Source organism: Pseudochaenichthys georgianus, chromosome 22 (genome assembly GCF_902827115.2).
Source record: "Pseudochaenichthys georgianus chromosome 22, fPseGeo1.2, whole genome shotgun sequence".
NCBI lineage: Eukaryota > Metazoa > Chordata > Actinopteri > Perciformes > Channichthyidae > Pseudochaenichthys > Pseudochaenichthys georgianus.
This window is the reverse complement of record NC_047524.1, coordinates 16,634,668-16,659,950: the sequence shown is the minus strand read 5'-3', so window position 1 is coordinate 16,659,950 and position 25,283 is coordinate 16,634,668. Positions and strand designations below refer to the sequence as shown.

General features: G+C 43.3%; 1 protein-coding gene across 1 annotated transcript; it reads right to left on the bottom strand.

Annotated features, from left to right (window-relative positions):
• Window positions 1–693: 693 nt before the first annotated feature.
• On the bottom strand, window positions 694–19,523 carry LOC117468022 (G patch domain-containing protein 2-like). Its single transcript, XM_034111975.1, is given in 12 exon segments — window positions 694–875; window positions 6,432–6,482; window positions 6,485–6,510; window positions 10,843–10,888; window positions 10,891–10,918; window positions 11,002–11,041; window positions 11,169–11,233; window positions 11,320–11,405; window positions 11,513–11,662; window positions 12,516–12,577; window positions 17,706–18,371; window positions 19,469–19,523. Coding segments are annotated over 12 exon segments (1,434 nt in total). The 5' UTR covers window positions 19,501–19,523.
• Between the last annotated feature and the right edge of the window lie 5,760 nt (window positions 19,524–25,283).

The following is a 25,283-nucleotide window of genomic DNA, read 5'->3' as shown; positions in this document are numbered from 1 at the left end:
TCTCCTCTCCACCGGCCCCACTTCTCCACTGCTGCTGGAAAACACACTGCTCAAACAGATTTGCAGCTGGCCTTGAACTTAAACACATTTGGGGACATTTAAATACGGAAGATAGGCTAAATAGAGAACAAAAGCGGCCCTCCGAGGACGCGACTACGCTCCCTCCGTGTTGTGCTAATGAGCACCTTTGTACAAACTGTAGCTTTTCAAAACCATGCTAATCGGACGCCTGTACTTCGTGTGGCCCTCGACCGGTGGTCGCCTCTCCGAACCCTGTCGCAGCATGGGGTCGCTAAACATTCTGATGCTCTCCTGTCTCGCAGCTACAGAAGCTTCGTGCCGTAAACCTGACCACACCATCCTCCCAGTGTTCCCGCTGACAGGCGCCGCGCTACTAGAGTGGACATAATTGTTGGATTGTGTGGTAGCAGGTGGCCCTGGAGCCAGTGTGTGGAAACAGGAGGAGCCGTCCAGTCTTCAGTGGAACGAGGAGCCTCTTGAAGCTACTTTCAGGAGATGGCTTAACAAGGCTTGATTGCATTAACATTTGTCATGCTTAATACAACACCTGAAAAGGCTGGATCTAGCAATAACATGCTGATTTGAGGAGTAATTATGTGCTTTGTATTTTTTCCTTTGTTATATAGTTTGTGCAGTAAGAGAGGCCTTTTCATTCTCTGGCACAATATCTTTTCATTTGACACTTCTGTGTGCTTGTCCGTGCAGGTTTCTGGTGGTCCCTCGGGGGGGGGGGGGGGGGGGGGGGGGGGGAGATAAACTCTGTGAACCTGGTGCTCTTGGTCCCACTAGGGTTGAGGTGTTACTGGCTCCCTGTGCGTCTTCTCTCCGGTGATCCTTGTGAAATGGGTTGCTTGCTGCAGAGAATAAAGAAAGCCCATATCATATTCTGGACATGTAACACAACACTGAGAACAAACAGAAATAGATACTCACATAAATCACATTTCCCAGATTCAATGGACAGGCTCTCGGATAAAAAAATTCCCAAATTCATATTTGGGATGACATTTCGTCCACGACTCATGGATCACTCGCTGTTTTAGGTATATTAAAATAAAACTTTGAAGCAATCCTTTTCTAATAGGTTAAATATTAATAAGGTTTTGGTCAAGTGAGCCAAATCCAATTTGGCCCCATATGACTCGTGGACATGGTTATTAAAAGGCCAATCTGTGCTGCTCCTATGGCTTAACTCCCTCCCCTCCAGTTATGCAGTGTAAGAAGCTGTATGTTTTTAACTCCATTCATCATTCACGTTCACATCTCACTGACTCCCTTTCTTTTTAAACATCCTCTTTCTCTTGATCTGGCTCACCCTTAAAGCTTTTTGTTCCTGGAATTGAAGGGAAATATCTGAAAGAGAAAAGGGGCCAATTTCTGCAGAAGACAGAGGAACTCTAAAACAATAGCGCTCCCTAACATGCTTGATAAATAAATCTTAAAAGTTAGCGGCGGTCACACAAGACATCGGTGAGGCGGTCCCAGAGCAGAGGACAAGGGAACTAGAAGTGACATTGTGGCTCTGGGCTGTCTCAAAGGATTAGGCATTACAGCATTCACTGGCATGTGCTTTTGCTCCTTCCCATTATATCTGCTTGTGCCTCTTTCCAGATGACTTATTCCCCAAACTGATCCGGCGGGCAAGATAATTGATTAATATTTCTTGAGGGAATGATGACTAACCGTTGCTGAGTTTCAACCCAAACACTCGGGTTAAACATAGTCAAAGGCTTGGATCAAAATTCAGTGGTTTCCATATTTGACAAATACACAGAAATGTCTGGGAACTTTGAGTTTGTGGGTGTGTGTACACGCTCAGGGCATAGCAGATCGTCGCCTCTGTCCTAGGTCAAGGTCACAATCTGGATACGCTGCTTATTCACATTTTACATTCTGTTCAACAGAGCGGATATTCACATGAACTAAACCGTTTACCACGCACATCCAGGTTGCACTTATTTAACGGAAGCTACCTTATTCTGGCTAATCAATGAACCAGTATTCAAGTGTCTCATGTTTACGTACCAATACAACAATTTGAAAGGTAAAGTAGAAGTCATGCAGGCAACATTGTAAAAGAATAAAAGCATTATTCTGTAAATGTACTTAATACAGGTAGAAAATGGCCCCTGTCACTCATATTTAAAATGTATTGTAAGGTGTGCCAATGCTTACGTAGTGTATCATTTTTTAAAACCAACCTACAGTAGGAGAGGGTATGAAGATCTAAATAAATATTGAGGGTTTGTGAGTATTTCCTTCATAGGGTAAGGAAATACAAATATTTCTACCTTTGCTTTTTCGTGAATTATAAGAATAATGTTGGCCTCAAACAGTTAAATAAAGCCTCTTGGTGAAATCCATTGACATGTGATCCGACACTGGTCTCGAGCCAAAAGGTTTGGGAACATTGGTTTAATATTTAACAATACATTGTATTTTAGGAGATTAGCATGTGTGGAATGTAGGACCGTAAAGTAATAGAAAACGGAAATATTCAAGGTGCCTCAAAATTGTACTTAAACACAGTACTTGGTTACTCTCTACCACTGACTGTATGCAGGTTGTAGGTAAATAATATAAAACGTTTAAATATAGCAACTTATCACAATTATAGTATCTTTGTACATTAATGTGAACGTTGTAAGATCAATTAAACTTGATGAATGAATAAAAGATACTTTCATTCGGCCAGAACACCTACACTTACACTCAACTGGTTTTACATCAAGGTCGATAAAGACATTAAAAAGGTTTTCTGTCAATGGGAGAATTACAGTACATGCATTTATTGTGGGTGATAATGGGAGGTTGAATGGAACCATCTTACCATCTTAATAAGCTCTCATGTGATGCTCTCTAAAAACAATCATTACAGGCCTTCCTGGAGCACTCCCCTTCCCCGTGTTTATTAATCAGCTAATTACACATTGACAGTAATGGGCCTGCTGATTCCCACACTTAAATGAACAGGGCTGAATAGCTCTTTAATGATTAGCCTTTGTGTTTCTCTCTCCTGCTCGCTCTCCTTCTCTCTCGCAGACACACACCAACAGACCATTCTTTTCACAATTGAAAAAAAAACAAGACATTCAAATCAGACCTCCCGGTGAGCCGGTTTGCACACATGCAGAGTCAGAAAGCCCCTGACAGACTCTGAGCTGCTAAAAACAAATCTGTCTTTACAAAAAAAAACAATTAGGGTGTTTACAAAGGCAGCGGGTTCCCGGCTACACTATGTCAACTTGTGTGGGTTTCACTGTTACGCTGAGCCTGGAGCAACCGCAAACAACCACCCTGGAAGTTTGGTGGAGCAGCGCAGGCAGGTGCAGGTCATAGACGGAGGAGATGGGGAGGGGCTTTTTGAAGGACGCGAGCGGGGTGCGGAGTGGAGCCGGAGAGGGCGAAATAGTGCGGTGGGCTGCATTTCTGTCAGCAGAAGTGATGGCTGAGTGGTAGCGTTATTTGTCTTGTGCTGCCATACGGCCCTCGCACCAGCCTGGGCATTAATGAGAGGGGGCCGGACCGCCGGGCAGGAGCACGGCGGGCCCCAGACGCAGGTGATCTGTCACGCAGCCGTCGTGCTCGAGCAAGGAGACACATGAAGAGGGGAGGCTGGGGGGCCGGCCTCCACGTGTGGCACTTGGAAACGCACTGATGACGTTAATCAGAGTTTAAACCCTGACTCTTCCTGAAATAAAACACTCTGAGTAAGTTAAAGTTTGGGTTATTACCCTCGTCTCTTGATAGATATAAAGAGGAATTACCTTTTACAGTAGGATTATTAATTAGTCTGTTTCCGAGACAAGCTAGGGCAATTACAATCCATCGGGATCTTCACACACACTGATTGATATTTGCCTTAGGAATATTTTTCATTCTATTGTCAACAGGTACTTATTTTCCTTCACATTCAAAAGGCAACATGGTGATATTCTATGATTTACTCATTGCATACATATGCAGCACATTTTGGATCAAATATCAAAATGTGCAGACATTATACAATTTGTAGCCACCCAAAATAGATCCAGTTTAAATTACAATATCAATGTGCATTTTTTTTTAATAATATCCAATAACGTATAATAGAGAACTGGCATGCTTTGTCTCGAAATCTAGTAAGCACTTGTTGGATTGAGTTGGATTGTTGGATTGACGGTTGTGAGAAAAGCAGAAAATGGGCAATTTACGGCTGAGAAATGGAGTAGTCATCTAATCCAAACAGATACCTGGCTTGATCAATTGTTGTGTTGTTTTTCTTTTTTTCCCCCCAAACCAGTTTCCGCACTTCCACAGCAAGTGCTAAAAGGGTAAAGAAAGAAGACAAAAGCAACAGCTGGGTACCGCCTCAGTAATTCCCCACGGAGACCTGGAAGACACCTCCGGCCGAAGACCATTTTCACTCCTGATTACAGAGTCTCAAATCAAGCGCTAACACGTACAACAATCCACTTCCTCTGGCCAACTCAAACAAAGACCTGGCTGTCGTGTTCGCTGAGAGCAACGTGCTGTTCTCTCTTCTAAATGCAGTAAACAATCTTTACATGCAAACGAGATGTTTACCTGAGAACAACTCGGCTCAACAAATCACTGAATCTGATTTAGTCTCTGAACAGATTTATGTCAGAATGGCAACAAACCAAAATGTGTACACAGGGAGTGTGAAAGCTTGTCAGAGTGAATGTGCGTCTCCTGGCCGCGGTGAGATTACTGAGGAGCGACATGCTCCAGCTCGCTGCCAAAGTAAAGATTTATACAGAGCAGTTGCAGCTGCAGAAACTGACATTGGACGACAGGGGATGCATGATAAATCATGGTGGACAGGGGGCACTAGACTCAAGAAGCAGGAAAACACTTTGAACAGGGCTGAGGGGGGTGTGCCAATCAGGGACCCTGCTCCTACGCAATATAGGGAACAGATCATCTTGTAGTCTCTTAATCCAAAACACACTATAAACAATCCAAGGGGTCATCGCAGTATTTTGGGAGAAAACCCATGAGAAAATACCCTATCAAACTAAAATGATATGCGGTGATAATTTGTAAAGTGCAGGATTTACAAATTAAACACAAATTTCTTTGTATCTCTGGAAAAATAATTATTAATTTATCATGTTTTGTTTAAGATTTCAATACATTTATTTCCCCCTCTTAAACCTTTAACAATAGGGTCTGTCAACTGTCCTAAACTGAGGGATGCCCCTTTGTTCCGCATGTTGAATATGAGGGGTCCTTAAGGGCCAGGGGTGAATCCTTTTGTACTTGTATGGGAAGTGGTTCAGCGCTGGGGGGCTGAAGGACAGAGTTGCCGGCCGCTCCATCACTCCAATAAATGGATGCAATCTGTCCGCAAGTAAAGCATTGGCTGTTTTTAAATTCCACCTCTTTTATCCAAATGAATGATGGACCCTGGTACAGTGCACTGTGTGACAATATTAATATACATCAGAGGCCTACACCCCTCACTAAATCATGGAACTACCGGCATTTGTTATTTAAAATGACAAACAGGAGCTGCAGGAGTGGAGCACGGGGAGAGGACGCAGAGGAAAAAGGTGGACAAACCAATTCAGATTTCAATCCGGAAAAGACACAAGGCCCGGAGCCATGACTCTAATGAGAAAAGGCAGCTCCAGCGGTCCAAACAGACACAGCGGCGGCGGCTGCTCGCTGCCACCTGCAATACGGTGAACTCTACATCACTTCTCTTTGTCTTTCGCTTTAAAAGGGAAACTTCAATCGTCAAACATATTAACAAGTCTAACTTCACATTTCCATCTCCTGTTAACTCACAACATATCTGTATTTACAGAAACTGGTCAACTGCATTTAGGCAGAGTGGTGCTTTAAGAGTTATGTTAATATGCTCAATCATTAAGCTGATTTATGGCAGGTCTGTTTACCATGTACACCTTCATAGGTATCCCAGTGATGGAAAGGTTGTTGCCTGTTCAACACCCAGGTAGTATCTGATGTTTCTCTGGCATGCCCCCATTCAAAAGGTGAAAAAAACATGGCCCCAACATCCTCACGCTAGCGAAAAACGAATCCCATTTTTATCAAAAACATACATAATGAATCAGTAATGCATTGTATAATCTCCAAAATGACAACAATTGGTCTTCAGAGGGGCATGAATGCCTGTACTACCTTTCATGGCAATTCATGTTGAGATAGTTCCCTAAAAAACACATGCCAACCTCATGTTGGCATTAGAAAAGTGAGGGGACAAACAAAGCCATTAGGTTTCATCCTCTGAGCACCATGATGGTCTCTACAAAACATCACAGAAACCCATCCAGTAGTTGTTTAGATATATCAGTCTGGACTACAGAAGAGGACTGACGGAACCACTGCACGTTTAGTTTTCTATGTATATATTCATCAGTATGTGTGGAGGGTGATACCTGATGTTGTGACGGACACCGCTTCTGTTCTCCTCCTGATGTCACTGCGGGGTGGTGTGCACAGGAGACCTCAGTCTGCCTGAGGGGACAGGGAAACAGAGACCTAACGTTACTCCCAATACCTCCCCACACACAAACATGTACAAATGTAATAATTCCATAAAAGTCGATAAACGCAAACGCAGCAGTTTACAGTGCGATGCATATCTTGGCCCCACCTTAATTTTTCTTCATTAATGCATATTTTCAGCAGATGGAATATTGGATGAGGAGAGGTGCTGGGTGCGTGTGGCTGAGTCATTGCAGAGTTCACAAACAAATTACACCTGCTCCTTGCCTGCTGGGTCATATGTCAGGAGCCCTGAAATAGGAAAAAAGCCCCCCCACCAGCTTAATAGCCCTGACTTCAGAAATGTAAAGTTAAGGTCAAGGTCCGTTCCATCACTGGGAAGGGAGGGGGAGCAGCTGATGTGGTGTGTGTGTACACGTGTGTGCATGGGAGGAGGGCGACAGATTGAGTAAAACACAGTTGGAGTGTGTGAGGGAGCTACCGTAAGATATGACAGAACATTTTAGTTAAAATCTTGCACATTCTGCTTAGTTAACAGGTTAACTGCATCTAAGAGAAGATTTAAACAACAATGCTGTTTGAAAATGCCAATAAGCACAACTTGGAAAAATGAATTCATGACAGACTGCAGAACAGAGGCTCATGCAGCACGACGCTCCTTGTTATCCAGCCCCGCTCCTCACCGACGGCAGGCTACATAAAGCTCACAACCCTAACAGGCACATGCTACAATAAGGCCCCGTCAGGGCAGCCTTTTAACAGGCAGCGTGTTCCATGACCTCAACAGCCATAAATCACATGACGGGGGTGCGGGCGCGGGGTGTCGAGAGCTGAGCGGGGCATGCTTTGAGCGAAGTCTCTATGTTGTATAATCAATAGATATAAAAAGAAATGGCCTGACCGTTATTCTCTCCCTGCTACCCCTCTCTAATAAAATCCCAGTAATGCATATTTCATTTACTTTTATACTTATTGATTACCTGTACTCCAGTTAGTAAATCACGCGCCTATCGATCCCTCAATCGTAGCTCTGTCGGACAGCACATAACCAGCCATTTGCGGCCCTGATAAAGAGCTCAGGCATTGAACTCCCCACAGTAAATCTTTGCAAACTAACTTTTTAATTCCAAAATCGATCCCCCGCTTAAACGTTGCATTATTTCACGAGGCACGCCTCTGGCATTAAAAGTAATACCCTGATGCATTTGGTCTTAATGTGTGGAGGTCCATCCCTCAATCTCTTCCCTCATTACACCGAGTCCGAAGCACCCCGGGGCCCCTGCAGCCTGGAGGGAGGCGAGGGCCCTTCAGGCTGCAGGGAGCTCAGAGGCAGAGCCAGGAGCCCACCGAGACCCTCGGCACAATGCTAATCAAACATGAGAATACCATCAGCTGGCTCATTAACCGAGCCAAAACACACCATTCATCTCAGAGCAGAACCCAACGGCTTTTAATAAGCATGTTACATGGCTCCGTGTAAAACTGGGGGACGTGGTAAAAAATGCACAACACTGTTTTTATTATTCAACATCTGTTACTTCATCAGTTTATAACAGCAGGACAGATGTTGCCCAGTTGTTTTGTCCCTAAATATACAGAAACTGTGATGAGAAAACAAAGATTGACTCAGGGGCAATAAGCAATGAAAAAAACTAATAATACGTAATGAAGACGGCTAAAAACAACTCAATGCTGTCAAAGACACAAGGACACTGAGGGACAAGTCTCCAAGATGGATTTTTCAGGTCATACGAGACACTTTTAAATGCAGCGCAGTCCCTCAGGGTGCAGAGTAAAACAGCACTGACACAGGGTCAATTGTAATTGTGGCGCCCACATCCAAAAGCAAATATATCAATTAAAAATAATAAATCAAAAGAGGAGTGAGGGGCCACAGTTACAAAATGGCCATCTATTTTCATTAGGGTACACGGTGCTTCAGGTGTGAGCAGGATCTTAAGATTAATAGAGGTATTCAAATGAATCAGAAAGGATTAGGGTCTCCAGGGAGCGTAATCAATAACTCCAAATCAATAATCAATAGGCCACTCACACCAATATACTAACTGCTGACACCAAGATCTCACAATTAAAATGAAAACTGGGGAAGAGAGTGGCGTAAGGCTATGATTTATCTCACAGCGCAAGTGTCATTTAGAAATAAATAAGTCAATAGATAAAAGCTGCCGCCGCCTGGCTCAGCTCAGGGAGGCAGTTATGCATTTTAACGCACCCGCCGGCCCCGAGCATTACAGCCAAATCCCACAAAGCATGGCGTCTATGCACACGCCGATACGAGGATACACAGCAAGCAACCTCAAACAGCCTTTATCACTTAACATCAAATCTCTGATTGTCGCTGTCAACTGGCGGCAAACAGGAGATGACAGCTTTTATTAATACAGTATCATTTCAACCTGGCCGCCATACAAGATTAATGCTTACACTCTGCCCACAGAGAAAACACTTTCTCTCAAGGGTGTTTGGAAACAAAGAAAAGTCCGATGTATGGGAGCTCAGTGCGAGAAATCGATCACGCGGGTTAGATGCTCGGAAAGAAATGAAAATATAGTGAATTGAGATCAGGAGAGGGCGTTTTAAAGTTTGTTAAGAGCAGGCACGAGCAATTATACTATTCCTCATTGTAATGCAACACAATACGTGTAACTGGTGTTGTGTCTGCATGTGAACGTGTGCGTTGGAGGAAGTTAGAGGAGGTGAACGGTGCCATGTGAGCAGGGCTGGGTCGTGAGGACAGAGCCTCCATCTCACTGGAGAGTGGATTTGAGCAGCTTGGGGAGATGGATTCAGCTCGTGCCGTCCAACGGGACACATCAGAAGCCCCTCTCGTCAATCCCCCCTCTCTCCCTCATTCATTTGGGAGTATGATTTATACTTTTTGAAGTGAAGGGTCTTGAATCCCACTATAAAGGAATTAAGAGGTCTCCCTTGAGTCCGCCATTCAAATGAGAGCATGGCAGGGATATGAGGGCTTTTTAATAGAGAGAAATTAGTATTCACAATGCCTCAAACTGGAATCTGAAGGAACCTTTCAGGTGGAGAAGAAAGGGCCAGTTTAGAAAAGAAAGCCCTAAGAAGTCGGGGGCTTTTCATAGCAGTCGTGTTTTTGCCCCTCATCAAGGAGTGCTGGAGCGCTCTGTGAACTAACCCAAGAGAGAGGGAGGACAAGGAGTGTGTGTGTGTGTGTGTGTGTGTGTGTGTGTGTGTGTGTGTGTGTGTGTGTGTGTGTGTGTGTGTGTGTGTGTGTGTGTGTGTGTGTGTGTGTGTGTGTGTGTGTGTGTGTGTGTGTGTGTGTGTGTGTGTGTGTGTGTGTGTGTGTGTGTGTGTGTGTGTGTGTGTGTGTGTGTGTGTGTGTGTGTGTGTGTGTGTGTGTGTGTGTGAGAAACTAAATTAAGAATGCACCATAAATAGGCCGAGTGGAAACAATACAAGGAGGAGTCCCACAGTCTCCAGGCCAAGGGGGCTAAGCGGCTCCTCAAACGTCCCCCATGCAGATCCAACAGATCCAGGGATGACTGCGAGCGATGAGATGCTTTGACAAACATCTCTTGGATTTTGTGTGCAGTCCCAGAAATGCAGGGATTTGAAACTGCATTACAACTATGTCAACACATAGTAGTTTTCTTTGGGAACGCTGACCTTGAAAACTATTTCATTTTGAAGTTTTAGCTGCATCGAACTGTAGCTGTCTATTCTCACTTTGCCTTGGACTTTGGGACAGGGTTGACATCAACACTTATCTTCTGTTTAAGTAGACCCTGGGGACCACTTTATCAGCTCAAAACACACTCAACGTTGTTTTATCTACTTCCTTACTTAACTAATTCTATAATAAATGCTAATAAACCCGGTTTGAAACTCGTAACTTTTTTCAGAAGTCTTGTACTTTGTCCACACATATCGAATGTCCACGCGTAGGATGTTAAATGTGGATAATAAGCTTATTTCGTGTGATTACTATTTTTATGATAATGTCTGTATTTTGCCACCTTACTCAATGTGCATGCTTAGTTTGTACCAAGTTACCAATTCAATACTTTTTACAAATCCACAATGAAATGGTTATTATATTAACACAGCATGTGAGTCCGTGAAAGCCCAAGCCGTGAGAAATGTAAGCTCGACTCAGCAAAAAGATGCCTGGAACTCCAGCAACATTTGGCTTAACAAAGATTTCTGTAGTACACAGCGCCCTTGGTTCCGTAACAGACACATTCCAATGAGACGGTCAGTGACTGGTCCGTCAACATATTGAGCATTGATTAAAAAACGGAATGGAGTCTCCAATAGGCCTTTAAGAGCCTGCTTCACATCCACTACCTGCGTCTGCAGATTGAGGAAGAACATCTGAGACCGCAGCTCTCTGACACACGGGTAACTGCCACAAAGAGTTTAACTGGAAATTAAAAGTATCAATAAGATTTAGAGTCTGGAATTAAAGCAAGAAAGTGGAGTGAAGAGACGTATAAGGTAACATACCTGGCTTCTGTCTCGCTTTCCAACAGGAGGCCGCCAAAAGCTAAAAGGACAAAACAGAGTATCATCACTAGGTGCAAAATGATGATGATGATGATGATGATGATGATGATGATGGTACCACATGAGTTGTGTTTTCAGTTGAATTATTTTTTATCAGTATATCTTACTCTCTCTGGTAAGGATCTTGGGAGTACTGTCTCAGCCTCTCTACAAACACTGGCATGCCCTGGCTCTGTAAAACACAAATCAAACATGCATAGTCAGACACAAAGACCGTAACAAATGTATCCTACGGCAGAGGAAGATGTTTGCTTTAACCTTGCTGGGGAGCCTCCTCCTGTCCCTCCTCATGCAGCAGGCGGCAGAGCCAGGCACTCGCTTCAGGCGTGAGTGATACCGATACCCTGCAACCACAAGACGCACAGTTATCTTCCTTTGTCGCAAAATCATTGTTTAGTACATCATTAATGTTAGTTATAATGTGTCTAAAGCACAAGAAGTCTGCGCATACCTCTCTGAGGGGGCCTTGCAGGTTGCAGGAAGGTGGGGGGGGGCCGGTTGTCCAGCTGGCCGTCTGAGTCCCAGCCGGGCAGCAGGCCGGCTACACTGGTCCCGACCCCGCAGTCCCCCTCGAAGAACCAGTCGCTCTGCTCGTCATCGCCTGTACACGGGACAGGGAGGAAGTCCCATCGGTTAGCATGATGATGCTATAACTAGCATATTTGTACAAATGTAAAACCACTGCAGATTTAATTAATATGCCTTAGCAACCCCTGCTTTGTCCAAAAAGCAAGTAACTAGATCACTGATAGAGGATAATGTTGGAAAAAAGGAGGTTCATATTTAACCTTTGTTCTCACAATGCATTCAAGTGGGGGGGGGGGGGGGGAACACTTGAAATGCAGGATGAGCTGTTTGAAGAAATGTAATCAACATTAAATTCAGTTTGATGCTATAGTTTAGAAGAAGCTGTTGTTTGGTGATCCTCGGAGCGGAGATTGGACTGACGGATCAGTGCGTCAATAATGACTGGATATCTTTTAGGGTAAACCCCTTTAACTGCACTCTACCAACCGGACAACACCGGTCTTGTCCCCAGACGGCGAGCTCTTCTCACACCTGTCAGTCAGCAAAGAGCACGCAGGAAGCATGCCTCTCACAGTCAAGGTGTAGTGACAACTGTTAAATCAGAGGCCGCCTGGCCCCACCACAGCTAATGAGATTAGCAAAGGCTTCAGCGCTCATTAACACGACATGACAACGTCTTATTAGAGTCGCCTGGGTGCCCAGCAACCAGCCCATTGTATCGAAACCTCCCTCTCAAGCCCCAGCATTCCCTCAGAGTGGGGCAGGGTATCTATCGTCCAGATCTGACAACTCTTCATTTTTCTTTTCCTAGATCATGAACGTTTCATCTGTGAACTCCAAATACATAAAATCAAAGCGGTTACTTGATTGAACCATGCTGTTCAATTGTTCCCACCATATGTTCAAATGAGGATTTCTTTGAGTACCTTGTCTTCCCTCATCATTGGTGAACAGGCCCGGGTCACTGCTGCATGTGCTGCTGGTTTCCCTGCAAAAAAAGAAGAGAAACATCACATGTGAATGATCAGCGGCTTCGTTAATATCAGTGACATTTGAGGATGGAGGACCCCGTTTTGATTTGTCATTTGAAACCTGGTGGGTTCTTTAGGTCAGACAGTGTTTAAGCGTTTGAAACGTGAATCAGAAATGTACATGCCCCTGTGATGTGGATGTTTAACATTCACTTATACAAAATAATGGAGAAGTCAGAATCTAGAGGTCGACATAAATGTAAATGACAGAAAAAGACAGAGCGTGCCGTGTTCTCCCTCGTTGCGATAGCGAACACAAAGGCATGAGGAGAGGCTCTGATCGAAGCCACTGAGTGACATGCACAATCTAATTGAATATCCTCCGCTGTCAGCTCCAATCTAATCTGGCCGGCGTTGTGGAGGATGACAGGAGAGCGAAACACATTCCCCTGCCCGCCCCTCCCTCTGGGTGTGCCCCACACACAGAGCGGCCCACAGACATGCTGCTTCCTCACAACAACTGGCCAACATCTGCTGTGTGGGCTGCCACCGCTCGCCCCCCCTCTGCTCCTCTCCACACCCCCAGGCCAACCCCTGTTACAGTGCCTCCACGCCCTCTGCTACCCCAGACCACCCTGGGTTTCCCTGCCTTTCTCACACCTCAGCCACCTTGAACTGGGACCTCCAGACACCCCAAGGTCAGCGGGGGAGTAAGGGGAGGGGACAAAGATGGAGGGACAAAAAAGGATTTCCTCTCCCTGAAACATAACTGTTCCAATGCTGTTTGTTTACTTCTAACAATCATATGTCAACAGTTTTCTATCTCCAAAAGCTTTTTTCTGAATCGAAAGAGAAATCACATCAATTCATCTTGGTGTAACTGAGGACCTGTATTCATTTATAATGAATCATTCTGATACAGTTTAGGTTGCACTGCTGCCATAAATGCTCACTAATGTGTATCGATCCGCAGGTATCATAGTTCCAACCAAATGTACTTTTTTTCACAACACATAAAACAACTAAAAACTACTGTGGCCAGCTAATTTTTGAAATCTCTTAGCCATTTAAAAAAAGATGCATATGTATTTATTTAAGGACAATGATATAATATCAACATTCCTGTAGATGTACAGTATCAGTGTAAGACATCCAGCTAATAATGAACTGTTTTCCTTTTATATCTTATGTATTTTTGACAATTCTTTTGCTAGATTTTTGTCTTTTTTAGGAAGAAAAAACTATTCTGTGACATTTGTAGACTAGAAGAAAGGTATATATGCCAGCCATACATTTTAATAACGACTTTATGAGAGGGTTGATTATTTTGATTGCCTTGCATTTTGCTTCCTGTTCTTCATCGCCGACCTTGCTCATAGGAGAAAGCTGGAGGGTCAGATATGCGCTGATACCGTGCTTCCCCATATTGCAGAGGCCTTTAAGTGAAGCAGGCTCAGAGACGGTCCGTCCAGCCTGCGCGTCCTCCTGGCCAGATGGTCGCGCACCATCTCCTCTCACATCTACAAGAAGCAGATGTGAGAGGGAGCAGGCCTCTCCGGGGAATCTGGAGGATGCCAGGGCGTAGCAGTCCTGGACTGTCCATCCCCCCCCTTCCCCCTCAGCCCATCTCTCCAGACTGACTCCCCAGGCCTCTGCTCAGCTGTACCCCACCTCTGGACACACTGGCAGACATCTGGAGCACACAACCCTCCAACATCAGTAGAGGACACAGCCACAAGCTCTACAAAAACAACCATTTTGGATGTGATGCTTCATTAGTATTACACAACCTTTATTACAATAAGTGATGATCAACGAGCAGTGTGGTGTCTTCTTCCATATAGGTAACCATCTTAGTAAAGTGTTTTCATCTTATTGAAGGGATTTTGTTCAAAGTTTAAGAAGAATCACAGGTATAAACAATTAATTAAAGACACCCATTAAGTATTTATCCGTATTAAAGGTGTAATGTGATGTCGCTTGGAGCAGCACAGGGCCGATGTGTGAGACCGTTTTCATTAAGTACTGCCTAATTAATGCAATGAATAATAGAGGCCCCCATTTTTCTTGGGACCAAAAGAAACTCCTCTTCTTTTCTCATCAGTGACCTTTGTCGAGAAAAGTTGACAAACATTTGGGGCAAACTTGGTCTTTGGCTGTCACACAAAATACCACCTCCCCCAGTCTTTAAGTATTCTATCGTGGATTAGGTGCTATAAAGTAAATAAGTCTTAATTACATACAATGCCATATGTCCATGGTGAGACAAAGGCAAGGGCAAAGACAAAAACTGCACTGCTGTGTTTTTAGAAGTTAAGTCCCCACATGGCCCTATTGTCTCTATACAAGCTGGAGAGGTGAAGCAAAACACAGTATCCAGATGAGCACTAATCATTAGGATATAATCCTCAACTCCTGGGAGAGGCAGAGCAGTTTGCACAGAGATTACAGGCTAGCCGCCATTTATTGAGCTCGGGCTCATTCTGCAGAGGAATAAAGAAGAGGCAGAGACGGGGGGGGGGGGGGGGGGGGCTGATAACAATGGATCTGTGGGCTCTTCAAACAAGCCGCCCCAACCCAAATCCATGCCCTCTTCCATGGGTGTCTGATTATAAGGTTATCCCACCATCCCTGAGCTGCAGTAATTGGATTAGTCGCAGAGATTTATGAAAATTAACTTCGGCAAATGCTGTACGAAAACTCCTCGTATACTTTTCAAAATATAAATTACAGCGCAGTGTGGGAACAACATGCTTTGTTTTTTTCTGGTGGCGGGGTTAAAGTCAGCGGTAGCAGCTCGCAGCTGGAGACGGAGGCTGGGCCCGGGACAGCGTCTACCCACAGGTGAGGCCTGCTCGCTGGGCCAGCCTGGGTGCCAGGTGGCCTCACTGCCAGCAGGCTGGGCCAGCTCTAATCAAGGATGTGGAGCCCAACTGGAGCCGCCAACATCTGCTCCCCTTGAACCTGGGTGGCTGAAGGCAACGCTCTGCTCAGTGTGCGCGTAAGAGGAGTGACCTTGAGGAGAGGCACGTTTAAAGAGACCAGACACTCCATATGAAGGAGGCTAATGGAATGAATGGAGACCAAAGAAGTGCTTCAAAAGACATTTCAACAATGGCATCTGTGTGTGACATTAAATGGGCAGTGCACTCTCGGAGTATAAATGTTGCTGTTGTACCACTGTCAGTGTCAACCCTTCATCAATGCTGACATTTGCTCGTATCCTTTGTCTTAACCATCAGATTGTTCAGCCCTCGGTTCAGTGTGGCAGTCTGCTGAGCAGCAATCAAGAGTGTTGGCGTTGTGTAAGTGAGAAATGATTGACAGCGTGCCATGGTGTTCCCATTTATTTCTTCTCCGGAGCTGTTTTCTGTCAGAACGACTATTGATTTTTCCATAAAGTAAGAAAACAAGTACCGTTTAGGGGCTAGGGAGGTCAGAACAAATTAAACCAGAAGATGTAAAGCCTTCTGTCTGTCCCAATACACATTACTCCAAATGTCTTCTTCTTCTTCTACAGGTTTTATAGATCAACAGATAATGAGATCAGCAAAGGAAGTACCCTGTGAGGAGCATGAGTAGACGTGGACAATGAGAACTCCAAGGCTCAAAACTGTTAATGAATATTATATTAAAACAACTGAAGTGCACTTCCCATTAATTCTGTCTATTTATCGGTTGATTAAACATGGCATGTATTTAATGCAGAAACACTATTTATACATTCTGAAAAAAATATATATATTTAAAGTAGGATCATCCTTAAAAGCCACCACAGAGACATCCCACAGGCAATAAGACTGTTGAACAACAGAACTGCTGAAACAATTTCATAACATTCATCTGCTACTTAGTAATTATTTATCTATTATCTATATATATCATTCCAATAACTTTTATATAGACTCGTATTGCACTATTGCACTTTTTTTTCTCACATTTTTTAAAACTATTTTTATTTTTGTATTACTTTTAATATAATATACTTTAATATTGTTTTAATATTGTCTGCTTATCTGTATTATTGTGTTGCATTATTGGAGAAGCCTGTGACCTAAGATTTTCAACGACATAATTACTCTGTAGCTATGTTAGTTTGACAATAAAGAACCTTGAACCAAACTGAATGATATTTAATCATTGTAGTTTCTTAAATCTTATCTAAAGCACTTTACAATACACTTATCGTTAAAAGCTGCTATAAAATTGAAGGGATTTGGGTTGTAGACTGCTGCTTTGGCAAAATAAGGCAAATGAACCCATTTATTTTTAGCTGTACGATTGTTCAAAAGACTAAATTGTTATTTGTTTGCAGCTTTTTATATTAGAAAAAGCATGGACTAGGTGACAGCTAAATATAATTGTTACATTGAGTCTTTTTCATTCTACAATATATTTGAATGTTTGCTTCACTGTATTAACAAACTCTGTGCTGCCTGTTACAGACACATTTAGTTTCGCTAAATAAAATGCACACAAGACGGTGCAGTCTGGGACACTGGGACAGAAAGGAATTCATTTCAAAACAAATCAATACCACACCAAGTCACTTATTTATTTGTGACAATATTGCTGGAAAGGAAATAATGAGCTGGCAGATGCCCGGAGGCATAACTATCAAAGATCCCTCCCTGGTGATCATTCCAGCTATAGGAGATGAGGATGAAGAGACTATCATTCATTTTTAATGTCAACTCAATACTTTAAAGTGGAGTGATATGATTGTGATATGATTTTTTTCTGGTTTGGTTGAGGACATGCTGAATATTGACAAGTGGCTCGATGAAGACAGGCAGCATAGATCATCTTAAATGTCGCCATGTTTAATTGCTCCTGTCTGATAGTAGTTATGCCCATGACTTTTATGTTATGGGTTTAACTGCCTTGGTAACTTTCCATTTAAAGGGTAAAAAGGGCTTTTGGAGTTTTGAGCTCCTTTTTCAGAATGGTTTTAATCCTGACTTTTGAAACAATGACAGGGTTAACATTTGGCTTGTGGCAGTGCGGTAAATTAACTGTAGGCTTCTGAAAGCTGGATTTGCTTATTTTTCACAAATGATTAACCTAGAAAAAATGATCTAATCTTAAATGGATGGCGATTTCAGACTGGAGCTACTGTAGGAAACATAATGAATGTAACATTACCCTTCAGACATGTTCTCATCTGCAGCATCTCTGTGTTCCTTGGCCATCTTCCTCTTCCAGCACTCCTTCCCCATCAGCCGGGCTCCTTCAGTCGGTCGGTCTGCTGCCACCCAACCTCCAGACCTTTTCTTGGATCCCGCCAGATGTTGCATCCTGGACGGCTTCTGTCTTCTTTTCCCATCTACACTGGAAACCTTTAACTTCTGCTGCAACCTAACCGTGACGTCTGAGGTCATACGTTTGACCTTCCTCCTCCTCCTGAGCTGACGTCCTGGATTATTCTCGGTGAAGGAGTCAGACTCTGGCCAGGAAGGCTGCCTATTCCTGACCGGGCCTCTCATTACGGAGCGCCATCGGTTGGTGGGGGTCACGTCATCAGAGTCACTGCAGTTGGCCACAGAGGCGGCGATGGAGGACGAAGACTTCTCTCTGTGTCCTTTAGTTTCGTCTAAGCTGGACTCCGAGGCCTCGATCCAGCAGCGTCTGTGCTGCAGCGGATAGAGGGAAGATTGACGGTAGCGCCTGTGGCCTCTGCTGCGGCGGATCTGCCGGCGCTGGTGCAGCGGACTCAGGACCATTTCCTGCCACAGCTCTCCCAGCTTGCTTTGCTCTGAGGTCTGCTCCAGAGCCGACACCAGGTCCTGCACCAGCTCATCCATCATGGTGCTGGAAGACAAAGATACAAGACAGAGTAAACACAGAGAGCTTAACACCATGGATGATGCTACATCAAAATATGATACGTCAGAGTAGTTGGACATACAGCAGCCAAAACAATAAACAAAAGCTGAACGTGAAGCCAATGCTGTAGTGCCTAAAGTGAACAATTCTATAGTTCATTTTCCTTGGTACCATGTTAACTTGATAGACAGATGTCTCCAATATTACACTCTGTAGTGATGTTAAAGCGAGCAAATGTGGTATTATGGCTCCAATACATTTAGAAATGTAATAAAGACATTACAGACTGAGACCTTGTTAAAATATCAGTTTGATGTGCAGGTTGCCAAAAGTGATAGTAAAATCCAACATTTCCAAAAACAGAAATTGTGATACATTATCTTCAAAAATGTTGTGACTGCTTTCACTATAACAGTTTATGGCGGTATTTACATTGTTTTATGTAAATGCTTGATCTTAATTGATCAGTTATCATATGATTTTATAGATAAGCCAAGAATTTCCAAGAAAATATGAATATACCATTATTATCAAAATACCTTTTAAAATAGACTGTTGAATCCATAAATAAAAACAGGGGTTACTTTCAATGAAAGATTGACTCATATAATAACTGAGCACTGATACAATATATTGAAATGCAAACTGATCATTGCAGTTGACACATTCCATGCTACCATTTACAGCTGTGGATGTAGTCTCTCACATTGCTAAAAGAAATAGACAGAATGAAAGGCGTTATAGTGGCTTTTAAAAAAAACGATAGAATATACCCAGGCCTTTCCTAAGGTCTAACACTGTAGGAGCGAAGACACACTGTGTAACCTTTGTTTGTTTGATTGCAGCTGTGTTAAAATGAAAGCTTTGAGCATCTGCACATCATTATTAGCTACGAAATTAAAACACCTCCTTCATAACAAGGTAAGAACGTGACTGAAGCTGTACAGCATCAGTGCACCAAAACAATAGCAGACGTGCTAGACTGTGTTACATAACAACAGCTAACACGTGAGCTCAGCACAGCCACACATCTTCCGTTAAATCAGCGAAACCAAACGATAAACAGCGATTTACTCAGTCACCGTGTCTTAAAACGACTCCTAGCCGCTATCATGATGTCATGATTTGATATGCAGATGGCTGTGTTTGAGCACTCACCAGTCGCAGCTTGTCTTGTTTTGTTTTCAGCACAGCTGGGAAATAGACGCACTTCCGGTCTGCTGTCCAGCCAATCAGGTGTCTCCGCATGTAGTGACTTTAAACAGCCCGCCACACTGTCCAAGCTTCTCATAAAAAGCCTGTGGTTTATGCAGATAAGAAGCAGAAAGTCAGCCTGCTAAACTGCAGATATAACATTTACCTTTACTAGTTATCACCGTAACACTCCTATACAGGGGCGGTTCTAGGAGGGAGCCAGGGGGGGGGGGACTTTGGACCCCCTTGAAAATGAAAAAAAAAAGTTTATGATTAAACGATTTATTGGCTGACGGAATAGGTGGAACCAACGCTATTTGTCATTCTAGTTGGACTCATTAGAGCGTAACAACTGTAACTATAAGTATCTGAAATAAATATGTGTACTGAAACAAATACCAACAACTGTATTGCATAGTTTTCTTATCATAGGCGGCGCCAGGGGGACGCTATGGGGTGCTGCAGTTCCCCCTAGGATAGCCATAGCACCCCCTAAGCACCCCCAAGAAATGTATGTCTTTTTTAATTTGTATGTGTGAAATTCATAATTTGAAAAATGATTGATTCGAAAATAATATGCTACAGTACAGTAGCCTACTTCTGGGTCTCTGTGTTTCATTCAAGCTCTGCTCTGTGTGTGTGTGTGTGTGTGTGTGTGTGTGTGTGTGTGTGTGTGTGTGTGTGTGTGTGTGTGTGTGTGTGTGGTGTGTGTGTGTGTGTGTGTGTGTGTGTGTGTGTGTGTGTGTGTGTGTGTGTGTGTGTGGCACGAGCCATTTTGGCCCAATCCCAAACCGCCCCCTACACCCTACCCCTACACACTACCCCTCCGTTCGCGCGGAGGGTCCGCCACATTAAGTGCTGTTCCAAACCAACGAGTGTGGAGCGGTGTGGAGGGGGAGTGGGCTATCAAGCCCTCAAACAGTGAGTCTGCAGCGGTGCTGACTGGAGACCGGTCTCTACCTGACCGGTCTCAATGCTGTGTGTGTCCTCTATCTGACAGGAGGGAGCCTCATGTGTAGGGTTCGCCAACTTCCAGAAATGGAGAAACGGGACACATGCATGTGTCCCCGGCGCGCGTGCGCACGAAGATTTTCGGGTTTCTGGCGGATTTAGTTACTTTTTTTTGTTACTTTATTTCGGTTTTAGGGTTAGGGTTAGGTTAGGGTTATGTTATTTAATTCTTTTGGGGGAGCCAGCCCCTAGGCTTCGAAAATGTTTTTGGGGGTCAAACCCCCCAAAACCCTCAAAATGCATAGAAAACTATGCATACCTATACAAACACAATGGTCGTACACCTGCATTAGGCTACTACATCACATTGTACATCAGCATGTTCAAATCGGATAGGTGGGCACTAGGGACATCTGGGCACCTCGATGTACAATTGGCTATTTTGTCCAAAATGTTAAAAAATAAAATATTTGAAAAATGGTATTAAGTAATGCAAAGTATACATGATGTGAACATGCACGGTACATCATTATTAGACTTAATGTTATCATTCAACCAACCATTTTCCCAGCATTTTCCCATCAATCAGCTGACTGACTCTCTCACACACCCTATGTCACACACACACGTGCGAGCATTGTGCCTGCTCTGTCAACTGAGCGGTCCTAGCGCCCTTCGCATACAGCAAACAAACACACAGGCACGCAGCCAGACACACTGCATTGCACGCAAACAGAAACATATTTTTTATTTTTCCCTTTACACGGGAGTCCGGGACAAACAAAGTCCCGTACGGGACACGCCCCTTTTGGCTCAAATACGGGGCGTCCCGGCTAATACGGGACGGTTGGCAACCCTACTCATGTGTCACTCCGGTCACTCCACAGAGTTCACTCCGTCACGGAGGGGGAGTGTGTAGGGGTAGGGTGTAGGACGTGGTTTGGGATTGGGCCTTAGTGTGCGTGCGCGAGCGAGAGAGAGAGAGAGCGCACACCGGTACCGGAGATCGTTGTGGTTAGCATCTGGTGCTAGCTAGCTACGTTAACAGATTAAGGCCCAATCCCAAACCACTCCCTCGACCCTACCCCTCCGTGACGGAGTGAACTCCGTCTGTAGCCACACTCGCAGCTCAACGAGGCTCCCTCCTGTCAGATGGAGGGAGTAAATACAGCAGCAAGCTTTGGGACGGCCTCCCCTCTCTCCGGCAGAAACAGGAAATGCCGTAACTGTATCAACTGTTTCAAATCAGCATCTCTTAGACAAAAAGTTTAAATGAATAACTCAAAAAAAACTCCAAACATCTTTCATTGTGTTTCAAAGCTCTTTTAGTTTTAAACCTGATGTTTATAAGCTTCTTAGTTTTTGCAACGGTCTGTAAATATACACAACTTTATAATAAAATGCACACTTTTACCTTTTTCTAGACACAGGTATGATCCTAAGTTAAAAACATATGACGTTATCATGAGGTTGTTAACATCGCAATTTATCAGTGGATGTTTGCTGGAACTACTTGTAAACAGCGTGACACACACAAGTAGAGACCGGTCTCAAGCATAGAGGTCTCAAGTCAGCACCGCTGCAGACTCGCTGTTTGAGGGCTTGATAGCCCACTCCCCCTCCACACTTGTTGCTTTGGAACAGCCCTCAATATGGCGGACCCTCCGCGTGAACGCGCAAACGGAGGGGTAGGGTGTAGGGGGCGGTTTGGGAATGGGCCATAAGGAGCTTTTTCAACAACAAGGTGGAGGGAAAACTCTCGCCTGTTAGACTGAGAGTCTCAGATAACCACAGCTCAGTGAGGTAAAGGACTCTCTGTGTTTAGATAGTTAACTTTAGTCTAAGTTATCTCAGTGGGTCTCGTTTTTTTTTTGGTCACGATTAATATAAATAAGTATTTCTGAGTAAATCTGTTTACAGTTCGGTTTCATATGGGTGTTGAGAGATGTATCCATAGATCTCCAAATGCTGCTCTCAAAGTGCACCAGATTGATGCTTTTGACTTCAATATAAAAATAAAAATATTCCCGGGGGAGCATGCCCCCGGACCCCCCTACAGGATGTTAGGTCCACCTCCCACTTCTAAAAAATAGCACTTTATCCCTGCTTACACCTACAGTATATGCTGTGAGCTGATTATCGAGCCTTCATTGTAACAGTCGCAGGTTTACTGTGTATGTGTATGTGGGGAGTGTTGCAGTAGAACATTTCACTGTAGCAACCGGTACCTTAATGGGAAACCCTACATGTTTGAGCAACCTCTATGAAACGTCAAGCTACCCCACAGCACCCCCAAAAGAAAATCTCTGGCGCCGCCGCTGTTTCTTATGCGCAATTACTTCATACTGTCTTTGTCATACTGCATTTATTGTGCCCCCCTCAGAAAATAACTGGCCCCAGCCTGGCCCCCCCAGTCAAATTGGTCTAGAACCGTCACTGTTATGGCTGATATCCAAATCTCCTTTTTTTTATTGCAGTTTTCCTATAATGTTTCTGTGATACTGATATCTAAGAGAATTGTTTTTGATCCTATGGTGTAGTTTATTTATATTCCCTATAGTAGGCTCCTAGGCGAAAAACAAATACATAATCTCTCAAATAAAGTCTAAAATGTATTAAAATAAACATTTTCTTTAAAAGATCATTCATCTGTAAAAAATCAACACAAATTAAAAGTAGGACTAAAATAACTATATGTATGAATACAACTGTTTCAACAACAGAAAGAGCCTTCAGGAGAAATGTTTACTGTTTCAAAAGGCCTTTCTCGTACTTTTTACTTACTTTAATCCTACCCTGTAAAACATATCCAGTTTCTGTTATCGCTGTGTTGAGTAACCTCAACAATGATTTTCAAAATCTGAGTTGCCAGGTGAAGTACTTACATACAATGCAGTGCATCATATTATACATCTCACACAAACAAACAGAAACACAAAGCAGGGAAGAGGGAGTTGCACATTATCACAGGGTTGGTGTTCAATCACTTGCTGCCCAAATGTCAAAACATTTCTACGTGTTTTTGAGCAAAACACTGAACGACAATTTCTATTAAAAGTTAGCCCAGACAGTACCTGCACTGCAGTTTGTTTGAATGAAAGGCTCATTGTAAAGCAGCTTGTATCAATAAGCTTGTATCAATAAGCAGCTTGTATCAATAAGAGCATCAATTAAATGCAGTTTGTTAACCATTCACAGTGAAATTTAAACCATCTCAATTAATCTATTAAACATTTTGTACATTTCTTCAAACAAAATCTGAAACCATGTTACATGTGTGATAAGTTGTAGATTACATTCATTGTATTACTTCTGCACATTTTAAAACAAAAGTGCACTAATACGCGTTTTATGATGTGTGACAACTCTCAGTAATGAAGAATTGTCTGTTGCTGAATGAAGCAGAAATAAAAATAAAAGTCATTTACCACTTCTTTCATCTCTCATATGAAGGCAGCCCAAATAATAAAAAAATAAAAGTCTGTGAAAATGAGTACAAAAGCCATTTAATCTCTCTCATCTTCCTCTTAATAACTGCATATTTCCCCTTGGGCCCATGGGAGAGGGCCTCTCTGTGCCGCTGCCACCTTATCTGTCGCCTCCATATTTCAGCATGCTGAGCGGCTCCCTCAGTACCCAGCCCCCGGCCCCTCTCGCCGGGCCTGTGGGGAAGCTGGGCTCCTGGGCCCGCCATTGTTCTGGCCTGGGAGGAAAGTCCAGAGAGAGCCCTGAAAGCTGGAGAGAGGGAATATTAAAATAAAACTTGAGCCACTGCTTCATTAAGCGGCAGCCTTTCACAAGCAAACATATCAGAAACAGCCCCCTTTCAGAGGCAGTAATTAGCAATTTGGAAACCTTGCCCCCTCAGGATATACAGTTTCAATTTAGTCAGCAGCTTTAGATTCTTAGGCACTTAATATTCATTGTTTCTGCCATCTTCCCAATTTCTCAATGTACATTGTCTAGTCTTTCACTGGTGATAAAGTGTTTTATCTTTCATGTAATTCTTCTTTTCAATGAGCCCTCTGCAAGAGAAGTTAATTTTTATAAATAATTTTCAAAGGGATTTGCAAAGAATGTGAGGGATATGATAGCAAAGTGCTCTTCAGGAAGTGCAAGGCTGAATATCATATGGAGCTTGCACTTGATTGATTAAACTCAAAAAAGTTGGAAAAAGTTCCTGTAAAGTTACTGGGGAGTTATATTGCATAGAAAAACTGATCACATGGTCCAAAAAGTAAATAATATTCAAGTTTAAATGATATTTATTAAAAGGAAATCTGGATACCATCACAGATTACAAAAAAAACATATTAAATTGGCAAGATTTGTAACTTGACATTGCATCCTCGCGATGATATTACAATATTTACTGTTTTCTACAATTGAAGACTAATGAGAACTCTTATCATGAATGATTTGCCTGTGTTTGTATTGGCATGGGAAACCCTTTGCATGGATTTAATGGCAAATGTTTGCAAACTGCTTGTTAAGCCAAACCACATATAGTACCTCTGGGGGGCAAGACAGACACTTATCTTTGCCACCATGGAGCCTTTGTTTCAAAATGCTACTACTTCCATTCATTTCCAATCAGCATTGTCTAATAGGAATAATTGATTTTTGCCTCTTCTCCACAAATGAAAAACGCCTGTGATTAAACATTTTGTCTCCAAATCTAAATTCCAAGATCCCCATCAACACTTTAGAAAAATAGGCAACTCATTAAAGCAAGAAGAAGAAGTGGCTAAG